Raw genomic sequence first — 17,253 nt, 5'->3', positions numbered from 1 at the left:
TTACATCGATAAAGAAATTGTTCCTCTGAAAACCCACATCAACCCACATTGAAGCCAAATACCCAAAAGAAGTGAAATACCCACATCGATCTAAAGACAAACGTGAAAAAAGACCATTTATCCTAAAGGTATGTTCTCTCTCTCGATCTCTTTATAGCTATAAGTGGACCACAATGATAAAACAAGTTTGATTGTTTTGTTTTGGAATTTGTAAAATACTGTTTGTCTTTTTTGTTTGTTGCTTTTTGTGTTTCTGATGGTTCCTTTCCGTGGTCCATGTGTTCCCTTCCCTTGTTCCCTTGTTCTCGTGGTTGGTTATATTAGTTTATTATTAGTTTATTAATTTAAACATTAGTTTATTAGTTGAAAAGTGTTTTGCTATATTGTATATTAATTAGTTTATTCTTAGTTTATTAATTTAAAAAATAGTATATAAGTTGAAAAGTGTTTGGATGTACTGTATATTAATTAGTTTATTAATTTAAAAATTAGTTTATCAGTTGAAAAGTGTTTGGTTATATATTAAATGCAGGATGGATGAGTTATTTACTCTCTATGTTCACCATGGTGGGCATATTACTTGGGACCCCCAACAGTATGTGGGAGTGACAGTTAGTGCTGTGAATAATTGTGACCCTGATAGGTGGTTAAAAGTAGAGATTGAGGGTATATGTAAGGATTTTGGGCATAATGCAATGAGTACTCTATGGTTTTAAATGCTTGGTGTGAACCCAGAGCATGCAAATTTTCACCAGGTTATTAATGATGATGCTGCAATATTCATGACAGACTTAGTACAAGGTCATGAAGAGATTCACATATATGTTGATCATCCAGTAGATGAGCTTGAGGAGTTAGAAGTTGAGGATATTAAGTCATTAGAAGTATTACAACTTGGTGAAAAACCTAGTGTTGAGCCCTTAGGAGCAGAAGTTAGGAATGATTAGGCATTAGAAGTTGTAGACCCTGAAGTTATTAAAGTTGATGACCCAGTAGATTATAATCATCATGCTAGCTATTATGAAGATGAGGTTGATTCTAAAGGTGATGTTAGTGACCATTATTATGATCAAGCTACTTATGAAGATGATTATCATTATAATTTTGATTTTCATGATAATGATGATTGGTATGGCCAGAATAATGGGGACTATAGACATGATAGTGGTAAGTTTGTTTGGCATGATAATGAGGAGTATGACAATGATAACCATAATGATCCTATTGAGGTAGATGCTAAACAATTCTATTCTAGGAGGGCTGGTAAAGAACCGGTCATTGAGGAGCAATAAAAAGAGCCAGTTGATGAAGCTGTAGAGGATAGTACTAACACTAGGGAAAGTGACCTAAAAAAGGAGCCAGACCTGCACCCTACTAGAAGGAGTTTTGATGACAACAATAGTGATAGTTAGGACAACAGGGAAGATGTTCATGATGAACCAGTCCAAATGGGTGCTAGGGTAATGAATTCAGATTGTGAGAGTGAGGAGCTACATAATCTTGATGACTCATCATTTGACACTGCTCAGGGTGAGGATGACAGCGATGATGACCATCCAGCTACTAATGAGGTAGACAACTCTGTCAAGAGAAGGAAGTTTCCAATGTTTAAGCCAGTAGATAAGGCTGAGCATATTAGGTTTAAGAAAGATATGATTTTTACTTCACCTAGGCAATTTAAGGATGCTATTACTGATTATGCAGTTAATGGAGGTTGGGGTATAAGGTTTGTAAAAAATGACCTGCAGAGAGTTAGAGCTTGTTGCCGACCTGGATGTAAATTTGTAGCATTCTTGACAAAGGTGACAAGGGAAAGGAGCTATCAATTAAAAACTCTGATACCTGAACACACATGCACCAGGAGTTATAAAAATCCAAGGTGTACTTCTACATACATTAGAAAAAAAGTTGTTGAAGAAGGTTAGGAGGCAGCTAGACATTAAATTGAAAGAAATTCAAGATACTATCCATGAGAAATAAATAGTGAATATAAGTGCAGGCAAAGCAAGTAGAGCTAGAAAGAAGGCTCAAGATTTTGTTGATGGGGCTCATAAACAACAATACAACCAGCTGTGGAAGTATTGTGAAGAGTTGAGGAGGTGNTTTTTTTTATTATATATAATTATTTTGTAAAGGAAAGAAAATAAAATGAAGTGGAATTTTCTATTGGGTCCATTTTCCCCCCCAAATGGAGAAGAAAGAGAGAAGAAAATGACACTAAGAAGAAAAATACAAAATCACTCATACTTTTTCTTCATTCTACTTTTAATATAATTTTCAAAGTATACTTTTTCCTTTGTGTCAATGTTATCTCTTCCTTCCCCCTTTCTTTTGAACACGAAATTATGTTGGCTTAAAAAAAAACAAAAAAGGCTTCAGTCATTGTTGTAAAGAACTTATGCCGTAATGTAAGGATGAAAAAATTATATCTTGTACCCGGCATATATGCCGGGTCTCTCACATAGAGGTGGGCCCCACTTGTTATGGGACCTGGCTGTGTAAGAGACTCGGCATATATGCCGGATACATGATATACTACCTTGTAAGGATGGAGTCTCGTGTATAGGAACACACTGGATTTATTGAGAGTTTTACATATGTCAATATCTCTATAGGTCAAGTTTTCCAATGCACTAGACCTAAGCTAATTCCTACGAGTATTAAAGTACTACTTATCTTCCTTGTGACTAGCATAAAATGCCAATACAAATCAGCATGCATGATGCCCTAGAGTCCATAATGGTTCTGAGAGCATGGCTTGTCTTTGTTTTGCTGATTGGTATTCTTGACAATTTGAAGCTAGCTAAAGGAGATGGTACTGAACATGCTAGAAGAAGACTTGTTGATCAAACTCCAGGTACGTAATTAACCATGAAATCTCTATCAGTTCTTCACCTCTCTCTCTCCCGTAACCTTTCTTCATGGACTAACTATTAGTCATGCTTACTTTGACATATAAATTAAGTTGATGCCTCAGCTACTGCGGAAGCAAATGCTTTTGATTATCTCACATTCTATGTGAAAACAGAATACAGTGTAAATAAAACATTTCACATCTAGAAATATAGTTTGTAAAAATTAATTAGTCTTTCTATAAAAATTCCTTTCTCACTCTCAAAAGTGAAATCAAAAGTAATATTACACATTCACGCATATATCCATAAGAGCCCGTTTGGCCCTGTAATTGTGCGGGCCAAACACGTGTTCTCAGTGAAAAACGCAAAAACACCAGTGTTTGGCTCCATGATTTCTAATAAATTGTGTTTTCCCAAACGCGAAAAACAGAGTTCCAAATTTAGAGGTATCGATAGCTTTTCTGTAAACCCCAATTTTAAAACAAAGATCAAGTTTTTACAACGCAATTTTCTATGGTCTCAATTCCAAAAATACCATCAAACATTTGCTTACCACACCCTTAACAGAAAGTCCGGCGGTGTACCCAAAATACGCAGCACCATGATTATCATTTGGAAAATGGAAAGAAGAAGTGAAGGACATTAACACGCATCTCTCTGTGAACATGAGAATTCCTTTTTACTTTCTCTGGTTAGAGGCTAGCTAGTTCAGTTGTGGTTTAGAAAAGGGGGTTTTGTCTTTTGTGATTTAGACATTATATTTGCATCATGTGACTTCTCAAGGAGTTTGTGGCTGTGCTCCCTCTCTCTCTTCGTGGTTCTGCCGTTATCGCTAGGTTGAGGTGGTCAATGGCAGCGCTACATGCAAATTATGGTGTTCATTATACTTGCAAAAAAAAGTAATTATATATAAAATTATTTTTAAACTAATATGTTTTGTGACTTCTGTCTACCCTACAAAAAGTTTTTTTTTCCCCCTTTATCATATTGATTGGCAATTTGGCATCTACAAAATTTTATATCTTTTTCTTCTTCGGCATAAAATTTGTAGGTTTCATAAGCATCGATTGTGGGGCAACCAGCGATTACTTGGATGAAGGCACTGGTATATTTTACAAGTCAGATTCGGGTTTTATAGATACTGGGACAAATAACGACATATCCCCCGAGTACTACTCTTCAATGGTTTCTCCTAACTATGTACGGCAAATAAAAAATCTGAGAAGCTTCCCGCAAGGAACAAAGAATTGTTACACCTTGAAACCTGAACAAGGCAAAAGCAGTAACTATCTTATCAGGGCTTTCTTTTTTTATGGGAATTATGACAATTGATAAACACGGGGTCTGGAATACCGTTCATTTCCGCCTTGGAATTACGTCCTTTGAGTAAGTCCATTTATCCAACTAATTTTGGGGCACTAAGTTTTGGCTCGCGATTAGACATTGGCACCTCAAGTCATATGGGGTTAATCAGGTGAATTAGATATAGTTTTTTTTTTTTTTTTTTTCCTTTTTAAATATATTTTTGGTTTTAGACTCTAAATTTAAGAGCAAATAGTGTTATATATACTATAAGTTTTACTACATTAATCCTACAAATTGATGTGCCACTAATTAGAAAAAAGCAATTCAAAATTTAATTGTAAAATAATTGAACCTACTAATTACGTCAGGTTATAAATTTTATGTTGTCATATGTTTGACTTTTTCCTTTAAGAACTTGGAATTGCGTTTCTGTAAAATTTTAACATGACAAATGTTTTTGTCTGTCCTAGGTACGAGGACGATGTTTATGATCGCTTATGGCTTTCTCAAAGTACGTTGTTAAACTGGGTTCCAATCAATACCTCCTCAGTTATTAACACTCAGGACAGCAATGATAGTTATCAACTACCAGCACAAGTGTTGAGAACTGCCGTTCAACCACCTAGTGGTCACAATGCCTTAACTTATGTCAGCAGTTATGGAACTAATAATCCATGCAATGGTGATAAATATTATGTCTGCTTTCACTTTGCTGAGATTGCTAAGCCTACGCAAGGCAAGAAAAGAGAATTCATTATTGATGTGGAGGGCGGAAACTACACCTCAGAACCTATAACTCTTGAATACTTAAAGCCGCTGTCCATATGCCCCCAAAATGGACAACCATTCGAAGGGCATTTTAGTTTTTCTATTAATGCAACAATGGAGTCTGGCCTTCCCCCATCGTCAATGCAATTGAGTACTATAGTGTAATTTCTCTCCCGTATAAATCAACCGACCCAAAAGATGGTTAGTTCAAAGAAAAAAGTTTAGCTCTAAACTAATTTGAGAAAGAAAGATATATGGTTGTCACAACATAGTTTTTCTTTCCTTTCGTATTCTTTCATCTTGAATGATTACAACCTCGTAATATTTGTTGCAAACAATAGTTGCTGCTATCATGTACATCAAACAAACGTACACGATCTCTAGAGACAATTGGCAAGGCGACCCATGTGTTCCACATCAATATTCATGGAGTAATTTGACATGCAGTTCAGATGATACTCCTAGGATCATTTCACTGTGAGTGCACTTCCAAGCCATGTGAAACCAATACAAATTCCATCATTATATTTATTTTCTAAAGAAAACAAATTCCTAGAATATGGATCCATTATGATAGTCCTAGTCCAGCTACAATATATAGCTGGACTACGACTATCATAAAAATAGCTGGAATTTTTAAAAATGCACCATTGAAGAATTATATAAGATGGAGTTGGTCACATTTCAAACGAAATTGTAAATTCTGAAGGTTGGCTTCAATTTAATAGATGAATGCCTCAACATACATGCCCAAATGTTTACTTGTACGTACATATCCTTTTATAAATTTCAGAAATTTAAGGAGGAACAAGCTCTTATGTAAGTCTAAGAGGGAAAGAGAGCGAGGGAGAGAGAATATGAAAATACTCTCTGGCAATGACACCAACTCTTTAATTCATCTTTGATAAATTACAAGCAGGTACTTGAGCTCAAGCAAATTGACAGGGAAGATAGCGACATCAATCTCCGACCTCACAGCACTACAATACTTGTAAGTAATAAATAAAATCGGATTTAATTTGTTTTGGCATTCAGTTATGCTGTGAGTCCACATGTGGAAAAATGATAACTTGAGTTTTTGGGTCGGAGTGTATCTCAAGGTTCTTAACATCTATATGAATAGACTCTTGGTAAACTCTCCATGCATCTACGTACAATTTGAGGTCTAATTCCACAACTTTAATGGAGCATTTCTTTTAATAATTGAATATCTACCAAATAATTTTTACTAATATATTAATTATTTATACTATTTTTTTATTCACATACAATTTTTTTTCTAAAATGCAAAATTATAAATTATATTTTTGTATTTAGCCTGTGCATATTTCCTTTTTAATTGAGAGTATGACAAATCCACTAATTTGTGGAAATTGAATTTTGCAAAAATATGAGATTAATAAATTAAATTTCAAAATGTAGAACAATAAAATTTAATTTCGCAAAATCACTTTCGTACATAACTTCACGTAACATCCAATAGGCTCAAATTAACCAAGTAAAGTCAAATTACATAATTTGATACTAAAAGTATTTTCATACAGAGAATTACAATAGTATGCTTCAAGTGTAAAATTTAGCACAAAAAAAGAGATGAAAATTTATTGTTATTATTTTTCAAATTTAATTTAATTTACCTTGGGAAATTAGGTGGTGTATGTTGAAGAAAAGTTCACATTTAATTCCTAATTTTAATTTTGATGTTGAGAGAGAGAGAGAGAGAGAGAGAGATTGTTTTGATGAGTGGTCACTTGGTAGAATGAGTGTTAATTATCTACTATTTGCAAGATTGGCTTACAAAAATTGAAACCACGAATTGTTAGAAATTTATTGCCAATTATGATTTGGGACTCAAAATTTTGATTTTTTTTTGGCCACTTAGAGTTTCAATTTGGTTGAATTTCTATCACTACAACAAATAAGATTTATGCTGACGAAATGTTTTGTAGCTAGAGCTCTTAGTTTTGTCACCAATTACATTAGGTGACAAACAATTTCGTCGCCTATTTTGTCACCTACTATTTGTCGTCTATTGACATACATAATATTAGGGGCTTTGGTGGGGATGGGGAAGAAAAAAAATAGTGATTGTTATAGGAGCTTTTAAATGTGAGTAATTGGCAATGGTCTAAGTGGCCCACGCCTAAAGTCTGGCCTAATTGTCAAGGAGAAAGTATTGATTTTTATATGCAAGTCCATTGATCAAATGTATGGTTGTTGAGGACAAAGCTTTAAGCTGTATATGCAAGTCCTATAAGTGAGGTTGGGAGAACAAAAAAGAATAGTGATTCTTCGGTACTCATTGAATACAACAACGTGGTATTCCTATTTTCTTTCATAATATTGAGTCATATAATTAATTAGCTTAATAGTAGAATCTATTATTCATGTGTTATGATAATACTATGGTGTTGTGCGTACTCTAAAAATATTTAATAATTATCTTCAAATGAAATAATTTACCTTTGTATCAAACGACATCTTTGCCCAATATTATTGTTAAATATTAACTTTACCCACCCCCCACAAACGTATTTCAGGGATTTATCATACAATAACCTGATTGGAAATGTACCAGAATTTTTAGCACAACTGCCAAATTTGAAGTTCCTGTAAGTTATTGAGTTTATTATTAATTATAAACCTAAATTTATGGGTTAGGAAGTGACTTATTTAATTTTACACCATATTTGAAGTAATTTAAGAGGGAATCATCTGAAAGGTTCGGTCCCAGAGGCTCTTATACAGAAATCTAGGGATGGATCATTAGTCTTGAGGTTAGTGTTTATTGAATTATTCCATTTTTCTCTACTTAGTTGTTCTAACTTCAAAACATGCCAAAGGTCCTAAAGACCACCAAAACTTTATACTCATTTGTTCATCTGTTTTGTAAATCTGATTCCTTTTGTATTTGCAAAGGTAATTCTGTATATCAGCATCATTTACAAAACTTACTTACCATATCATATTACCTATATGCAAGTCTTGGCGAAAATCAGGATCTTTTTCTCTCAGTTCCCTATAAGAAAAAGAAGAAAAAGGAGCTTAATGTTGTACTTGTTGCAACATCCATAATAATCCTCATCATTCTGTTCATTTTTTGTGCTCTGGCTATCCACAAAAGGAGAAGAAGGGGTATGTATTTCTTTATTATCTAGTTCTATAATTGTTATTACAATCCATAGTGGTGAGGTTGTCATGCCTCTAACCAGTTCAAACAGCAGAGTCAGTGAAGTATCAATATGTCTAACCTGTACATCTAGCTATGTTCCAAAGAAGAGGACAGAAAAAAGAAAAAAGAAAAGAAGAGAAAAATGTCAAATGGACCTATAGTTGCAGTGTATAGGGCACGTCTTAAAACGCGGCTATAGAAAATACGGCTATAGACCAAATAGATCTATAGAGTATAGCCACGTTTTTAGAAGCTATAGCCGTATTTTAAAGACACAGCTAGAGGACGCATTCTTTGTAGTGTCTTCTGATTCAAATGAAACATTTCATAACATATTTAAAGCAAATTAAACGATTAATTTGTAAAGTTTTCATTACAACCATGAAATCTTGAAATTTAAAGAACCAAACCAAATATCTCTTCAACAATAACAATGACCGAAATCACCCAAAGAAAGAAGAAAAAAAAAAAAGTGTTCCATTAATATAAAGGGACTACTCTACTGAGTCCAAATTCTCAACGACATTTCTTATGTCATTATTCCGAAATAAACCCGTAATCTCAAAGTTTTTATTTATTTTATTTATTTTTTAGGGAAAATAATGGGGTGAGACAACTCTATAAGAATGACCATGTGAATTTGATTAATCAATAAATGTGTTGTGTGAGCGTGTAATGAATCAAGACATTGAATATTTACTACGTTAAATATATTGGGCTATATAAGTGAATACAAGAATCCGAATTGTACTTGGTTCCAACCAACTTTCACGTGGTTGGATTTTCTAAAAGAAGCTTGATTTTAGGGTGATGTTGGATTTTGGTCACTATGCAGTTTTTCTAGCAATGAAGAAGTTGTTTGGGCATAGACTAGGGTTTCTAGAGTTACGGGAGGTGAGAGTGGCATTAGAGTTTAGTATTTGATGTACACATATTTCCTTTCTCAATTTTCTTAATTCTAATTAGGGGATTGCATTTGAGGGAATACATATTTCCTTCTCAATTTTCTTAATTCTATTTTTATATTTATTTTTATTTTTATATTTTTGGAGTGTGACATGTAATCCTTTACTACAGAAACGGCTAAAGAATCCAATATCAAATCAAAGAATCGACAATATAGCTACCCCGAGGTTGTGGAAATAACTAATAGCTTTCAAACCATTGTCGGAGAAGGAGGATTTGGAAAAGTTTATCTGGGCATTCTAAAAGATGAAACTAAGGTCGCTATTAAGTTGCTGTCTCCATCATCAAAGCAAGGCTATAAAGAATTTCAAGCAGAGGTTAGATGCATGAGTGCTATATTTTCTTCAATTATTTGAAATGAATAATGCTACATTGCTACAACAACAAAATATTTTGCAATATTTTTACAAATTTTTAATATGACAAATTCTTATTGGTTCTGATTTGATCCATTAATACAGGCACAACTCTTAATGATAGTTCATCATAGAAACTTGGTCTCTCTCGTTGGGTATTGTGATGAAGGTGAATACAAGGCACTCATTTATGAGTACATGGCTAATGGAAACCTACAACAGCATTTATCAGGTATATTAGTATATACATGATAATGTTTATGGTGATTCATTTATGATTGAACAAAAGTATGATAAGTGAAGGGGAAGGCTTTGATACAATTAATTTTCATATATAATTGCAGTTCGTTGGTTCTGTAAAAAATAAATTAAAATTAAATTGTAAAAAAAAAAAAAAAAAAGAAGGAAAAAGACAAGAGAACTTGAAACCCCTCCTACTCCTACTACCCCACCTGGTATTCCCTCCGTTGTTGGGCAGTGAAGGCCATCGTGCCACTCCCCGGACACGATGAGGAAATCCTCGTTTAGCCCCTTGCTGGACTCAGGGAGGCACTAAATGAGCCGCACCCTGTCATCCCTCGTCTTCAGGTAATAAGACTTGGCCTTAAGGAGCTGAAGGTTGTAGCACCAGTTCACGTCATGGTGGGTCAACCTTAGCCCCATCTTCTCATTCAGGGCATCCACACAGCCCAAAATCCTAAAGACGTTTATTCCACACTGGGTAAGGGCCAGCCGGAAGTGCGTGAGGTAGTCCCTCATCACCGGCCCTATGGGGATCCTCATCCCCCCTTCGAGGAAGGCGACAATGGGAATTACCACTTCGCCCTCCTGTCTTTGTAAAAGCCAATCCCCATCCTCACAATATCTCAAACCTACATTGCCGGAAATCTTATAGTCGGCAATGAATTTCTCCATCGCCTCCTCAGTGTAAACGTATTTCTTAAACCTACCCATCCCAATTGACGCCTAAAGGAACTAAGAAAGAACAGGTGAAGGAGAAGAAAGAGTAAAGAGGAAGAGAGCTCAGAGAGGGATAGAACGACTTACTGGAAAGAGAAAGAGCTCCTCGGACAGGCTTTTTGTGTTGGAGATGTAAGTGAGAGTGTGGCTGAACTCAAGAAGGACGCGCAAGAATTCTTGATTGCAAATAAGAAACAGGAAGAAGAGGTTCGAGTAGGTATTTATACCCCAAATCGAAGAGCCATGCGGGTTTTCCCGCCCATAAATGTGAGACAAACCTCCACCGTTGGATTGGTAACGCCTCGTTAGACGTGGTGAGCACAGAGCCGCCTGAATTTAATGATGGGCACGTTACGTGCTCCGAAACGTCAGCAACGCGCCTTGGGCAGATGAATAGACCCCAGTGCTGACAAGAAGTAAGGCTCGACTGGGCACGGAGCAAGCCCGAGGATGTCAAAATCCTTCTCGTCGCCCAAGGATGCATGCAGCAAGATTTTGAGGGGCTATTGTGGAGCCAGAAAATCAGGTAGCCTTAGGCCACTCCAAGCCAGGCCCAAGGGCCCACACCGAGGATGCATGAGGGGTCCGAGGATGAAAACGCGAGGACCGACCCCCGAGGAACATATCTGAGGATGGCCCCGTCCTCGGGCATCCGAGACCTCAGAAGAACACGAGCACCACCCTACCAAAGAGGGGACTTCTTGAATATCCGAGGAGGAGAGGGTCTAGTGCCACGCGTCAGCGACGGAAGCACGGCGAAGGAGCAAACCTTAGGCGAGCTGTCACCTCTACATTGAATGCCCTCAACTAACGTCCTGACCGCATTGATGAGGACAAGACTCCTGAATAGTGCTGCCTTGGGTGCTGCAACCCACTGGAGGAATAGGGATGCGGCTGATGGGACAGGCTCTCAAGTGGTGGCCTGACTGATCGACAAATAGAGGGTTAGGATCAGTTTAGAGAGGTATATAACGTAAGGAGTCCCTCCTGAAAGAGGGACGGATGATGGGCATTAAGAAGTTCTGTAATGACCCGTGCCCTCTGAACCTTTGTAATCAATCCTAAAAGAAATAATAAAGAACATCAAGCTTCGGAAGACCAGTCCAAGGAGCATCATTGTGCATCCAAATCCATGTTTAAGTTGATAAATCCACATGCAACTATGCAGGGCAGTTGTACCCCTTACTAGGGCCTAGTTCTTGAGCCCACTCTCTATAAATTCATTGAAGGGCAAGCTGGGTTTGGGTTCACTCTCTCAACCTGAAGAAGAGCCCAAATCTGGTCCCTACATTTTTTTTTAAGCTTGAATGCCAAACTAAGCCTATGCTCATAATGGTAAGTTCTATTTTTCAATAGTAGTTTTCATGATATGTGAAATATTGTAAATAAACCTTGTTTAACAACAAAATTAAATATATTATTATTTTTCTATGTTGTATGCCTTTGAAAAATGATATCATAGTGGTATGTAAAGAACATCTACTCCATCATTTTTTTTTAATAAGAACTTTCTCAGCAACTTTATTAAGAAAGTTAAAATAATTTCCTAAATGATTTTGAAAAGCATAATTTTTTACATTCTTGTCTTCTAGATCTTCAAGAGTGAACATATTATACTTATTAATTCCAAATTGCTTATTAATAAATATAAAAATAAAGTTGGGTTATACATATTATGGCTGCATTAAGTGGCTCAAGATAAGTATTATAAGTTGTATGACATAATTTCATTATGTGATTCATTATAAGTACAGTGAAATTATTTAACATAGTTTTACCAAGGTTTTTGAAAAAGAAAAATACCTTAATGATTAAATCATAATTATTAAAATTTTCAGAAAATTTTAATGAAATTTCGCAATTTATGTCAAATTATTTTACAATATATTTGTATGGGTTAAAAATTCGAGGACCTAAAAAGGAATTGGGCTTGGATCATGGCCCACAACAATTTATTTGTAGATGTGAGTTTCTTGGCCAACTGTTGAACTTTTAAAAATAATTCTTATCTAAGGATTCACATAAAACAAATGATTAGGTGAAAATTGAAAATAAAATGAATTTCTCTTTATTTCTTCTTCCTCAGAACAGTTGAGGAGCCTTTATACTTAGTAAAAAATAGGACTAAGCTCAAGTAAATTCTGTGCTCTCCTTTTTTTTCTTTCTTTTTCTTTGGATCCAATCCCTGTACATGGAGGATCTCTTTCCTTTTATAGTCTTGTTGCTTCGATCCTGGCCCTCCACCTAGATGATGGATGATCTTTCTCTTGGACACTTGTCTCGTCCTACTCTTTCCCTTCTTTTGAGGTGGTGTTGGGTAGATAACAGGCTATGAGATACTGTTCAGGTGTCATTTAGCCATTAATACAGCACGCCCAGTTGGTGTAGTGCATTTAATACGAAAGTAACAGTAGCTTTTCCAGGAAGTTTCCCCTTCTTCTTATCCAAGCTGGCTACTACTACTTTCCTCAAGTCAACATCTTCAAATTCGTCTAATCAATTCCCAATTTCTTCAAATTGTCACTTCTAAGCTCCTTCCTCAAACTAATTGCTTCTTTTGTTAGCTCTCCCTTTCGATCTACATGGGCTTGCTTGAGTTTAATGAATTAGTAGTTGGGCCTTACTGTTTCTCGACCCAAGCCCAATGGGATCAAGCTTTTTGGCCTCCCACAATATTATAATATTTGTTTTTGATAATATATAATGCTTATAAAATGTGTATTTGTCATGCAATTTAGAATAATTTTTGTTGTTTTGTTTCTACTATACATCTTAGAGTGATGCTAATGATTATGATACTACACATTTTACTACAAAAATTTTACAAATTGATATATCACCAATTACTTTTTTTTTTTTTTTTTTTTTTTTTTTTTTTTTTTCCCAATTGAAACTGATTAATCAATTCATTTTGGTTGCAGTTACTAATATGAATGTCTTGACCTGGAATCAAAGACTTCATATTGCGTTGGATGCATCACATGGTTTGGAAAATCTCAATCAAATGATTATCTCTCTCTCTCTCTCTCTCTGTTTGCCTTAATAAGTTAATAATGGCTTACTATTGGACTTCTAGGGTTGGAGTATCTACATAATGGTTGCAAGCCAACAATAATACACAAAGATTTAAAGACCTCCAACATCTTATTAAATGAAAAGATGCAAGCAAAGATTGCTGATTTTGGGTTGTCTAAGGCTTTTGCAGCTGAAAATGACTCTCATGTGTCAAGTTGTCCTGCTAGTACACTTGGATATCTTAATCCTGAGTAAGTGTCAAAACTTAATGAATTCCTTATACATTTTAGCTACAGAGGGAATATATGATAGTTTTATGTACATAAATTCCAATAGTATTACTTAACCTACCATGAATGTTTAAATTTTCCACTACTTAAATATCCACATTTTTCATAAAAGTAACATTGCAAGAAAAATATGTTTATTACAACGAAAAAAATCATTACAATAACATCAAAATCATTACAATAGTTGATGCTAAGTGTTGCAAAAAAATTCAATATCATAGGTTAGCACTTTTGCAGCTGAAAATGACTCTCATGTGTCAAGCTGTTCTATTGGTATACTTGGATATCTTGATCCTGAGTAATGACCTGTTTGGATGGAGGGGGGAAGGAGGGGGAGTGGAGGGGAGTAGAGTAGAGTAGATTTGGCTAAAAATTAGCTAATTTTTTGCTAAATCTACTCTACTTTACTCTATTCTTCCTCCCTCCCCCTCAATCCAAATAGACTGTAAGTGTCAAGACGTAATGTATTCCTTATACTTTTTAGCTACGGATGGAATATATTATAGTTTTGTGTACATAAATTCAAATAGTATTGCTTAACCTACCATGAATGTTTTAATTTTCCACTACTTAAATATCCCCATTTTTCATAAAAGGAACATTACAAGAAAAATATGTTTATTACAAAGAAAAAAATCATTACAATAGTTGATGCGAAGTGTTACGATAAAATTTAAGATAATAGGTTTGGACAACAAAAAATTTTGTTGCAATAAATTAAGAGCATGTTTGGTAGACTGTAATAGGCGCTGTAATGTAATAGTTATTCTTTTAGTTAAGTTATTCTTTAGTTTAGTTATGTTTTTATTACAAGGAGTAGTCATTCCTTATGAATAGCTATTCTTCAAAATGAGGAATAACTATTCCTCTTTAAAAGGTTGTATTAGTCACTAAAACTTAATATATTTCCAAATAAGCAAACTTTCCATATACATCTAACAATTATAAAAATAAAAATAACACATATCTCTCTTAAATTTAAAAATAACAATTTTTAAGGAGACATAATTGTATGAGTAAGATATTTTCTAAAATAAATGTTAAGTTTCATTCTAATGTTATAACTCACAACCAAATTAATGAATATGTTTAATTAGTACATTACAACACACTTTATTACTAGTAATAAAGAATAGAATTCCTATCGTAATCCTCATTCAGTGTACCAATCATATCCTAAATATTTTAATAAAAATTTTAATGAAATGATATATATGTTATTACAATAAATAATTTACTATTTTGAATATCTTGTAGCAATAGGCTATTACTTTTGAATCTTATTGCAATAGATTTTAAATAATAGACAAAAATAATTTGAGTTAAATTATTGTAACAATATATTTGTTGTAATAAATATATGTTTCAGATTTGTCATTGCAATAAGTTGTAAAACAATTGATATCAAGTTATCTTGCTTCATGTTTGTCATTGAAATAGATTGTAAAATAATTGGTATTGCAATGATTTTTTTTTTCTTTTTAAGTTATTGTAATAAATTTCCTAATGCAGTAAAATATTAAAGTTTCAATTGCAGCCGATAATTATAAGTTATTGCAATAATTTACCATTTTTAAGTTGCAAGGACTTTTAACTTGTATATGTGATATTGTGTCCAATTTTGTTATATTGACACCTGATGTAATAGATTTCTTTTGGTGTAGTAGAAATATATCGAGTATCCTTAAGTCTTAATTGAACTGGTAATTTTTGTGATATTATGTGCATTATTACAAGAAATTATTCTATTAGAACTCCAACTCACACCTCACTTCACTAGTTGGAGTTGTTTTTTATTTTATTTTATTTTTTTTTATAATTTACACTAAATACAAAACTCACCTTTTATGTTTCACCAAAATTCATTTCAATCCTCTAACTTTATTTTTGTTGATTTCAATCTTGTAACTTTTAAGTTTATTCAATTAAGGCTTTTTCATCAACTTTTGTTATATGTTATGGTTAATTTTTCAATTTTTAAAATTTTTCTTCAAATTTTTTAAATTAATAAAAATTCAATAAATGATTGAAAATATTTTCCATATTTTTTAATAAAAATTTTAACAAAAGTTTTAAAAAATTTCTGAATTGAATAAATCTGAAACTTAGATAGAGGACAGAAATGAACGAAAATAAAGTTAGATGATTAAAATGAATTTTGAAAAAACTTAGAGGGTAAGTCTTGCATTTTAGCTTATAATTTAATAGTAATTACGATAGGGAAGGGGGATTAAACATTGGACATCTTCATTAAAAATACCATGAAGTTCCAATTAAACTACAAGGCTCTTGGCCTAAATGGGGTTGTTTAAAGGTTTGCTTGCCAACAACTATTACATACCTAACGTAAAATTCAACAATATTAGCCATTCAACTATATAATGTAGCTAGTTGACTAGATCTAAGGGAATGAAAAAAATATCTACATAGTTTTGGGATTGTTAAAAAATGCTAATGACATGTGTTTTACATACAGATTTCTTACATCTGGAAACTTTAACAAGAAAACTGATATTTATAGCTACGGTATTGTTCTATTTGAGTTAATCACTGGCCGCCCGGCAATAATAAGAGGACCTGAAGAAAACACACACATAGTTGACTGGGTTCATCCTATAATTGAAAGTGGAGATATTCGGAACATTATTGATCCAAGGTTACATGGACAATTTGATATCAATTCTGCCTGGAAAGCTGTGGAGATAGCCGTGTCATGCATAGCACCAGTGACAATCCAAATGTCAGATATGAGTGAAGTATGTGCAGAGTTAAAGGAATGTTTGGCTCTGGAGATGGCTTATGGAAGAGGCCAAAGGATGGTGACTGGGGTCAATAAGACAATTTCAAACAATCAGCTCATAATGACCTCTTTAGAGCTTGAATCAGATATTGCTGCCCTTGCTAGGTAGTTGTTAAACAATTTTCTGTTTGTTTGCGGTAAGTATTTCCTTCTATGCATTATGTTCTATCTTCCATGTCAAATATGTAGTATTAATTACATTTGTATTTCAAAAATTCCTATATACTTATTTCATGTTTGGCATTCGAGTACGAGTGACTATTTTTTTTTTTTTTTTTGAGAAACAAACACACACACACATAAGAGAGAGAGAAAATGGGTTCTAACACAAAAGCACTCTACAACTCCACTCAAAAGTCATGATAACTTTTAAGAGAGGGTGAGGCAAGTTATATTACACACAACATATTCTCTTAAGCAATGTGAGATAATTACCTTTTTTTTTTTTGAGAAACAAACACACACACACAAGAGAGAGTGAAAGTACGTGACTATTAGTCAGGCTCTATTTGTTACAATTTTGAAAATTTGGATTTAGACCCAAAATTAATGATTAAGCAGTGATTAAATAATGTAACACAAATGGATAGTCCAAACCACAATTTTTAATTATCAAATCTAAAAATAATAATAATAAAAGCTATAAATTCAACGTATAGATTTTGGTGACGTAGTGAAAATCAAGGAAGTATTTCCCAAAAAAAAAAAAACTATAGGGGATCCAAACCCGCTTAAAATCCACTAAGAGAAGAAACAATTATTATTA

General features: G+C 33.9%; 1 protein-coding gene across 1 annotated transcript; it reads left to right on the top strand.

Moving 5' to 3' along the window:
• Positions 1-7,367: 7,367 nt before the first annotated feature.
• Positions 7,368-16,730, top strand: LOC111986959 (putative leucine-rich repeat receptor-like serine/threonine-protein kinase At2g19230; the record flags this gene model as incomplete). The annotated part of the gene is made up of 8 exons (XM_065770533.1): positions 7,368-7,540; positions 7,625-7,705; positions 7,912-8,063; positions 9,178-9,383; positions 9,528-9,654; positions 13,304-13,366; positions 13,459-13,648; positions 16,164-16,730. Coding segments are annotated over 8 exons (1,425 nt in total), but the record flags the coding sequence as incomplete, so codon positions are not given.
• Positions 16,731-17,253: the final 523 nt, after the last annotated feature.

This window comes from Quercus suber, unplaced genomic scaffold, assembly GCF_002906115.3.
Source record: "Quercus suber isolate HL8 unplaced genomic scaffold, Cork oak 2.0 scaffold_32, whole genome shotgun sequence".
NCBI classification, from domain to species: domain Eukaryota; kingdom Viridiplantae; phylum Streptophyta; class Magnoliopsida; order Fagales; family Fagaceae; genus Quercus; species Quercus suber.
This window is presented reverse-complemented; position numbering and strand designations above follow the sequence as displayed.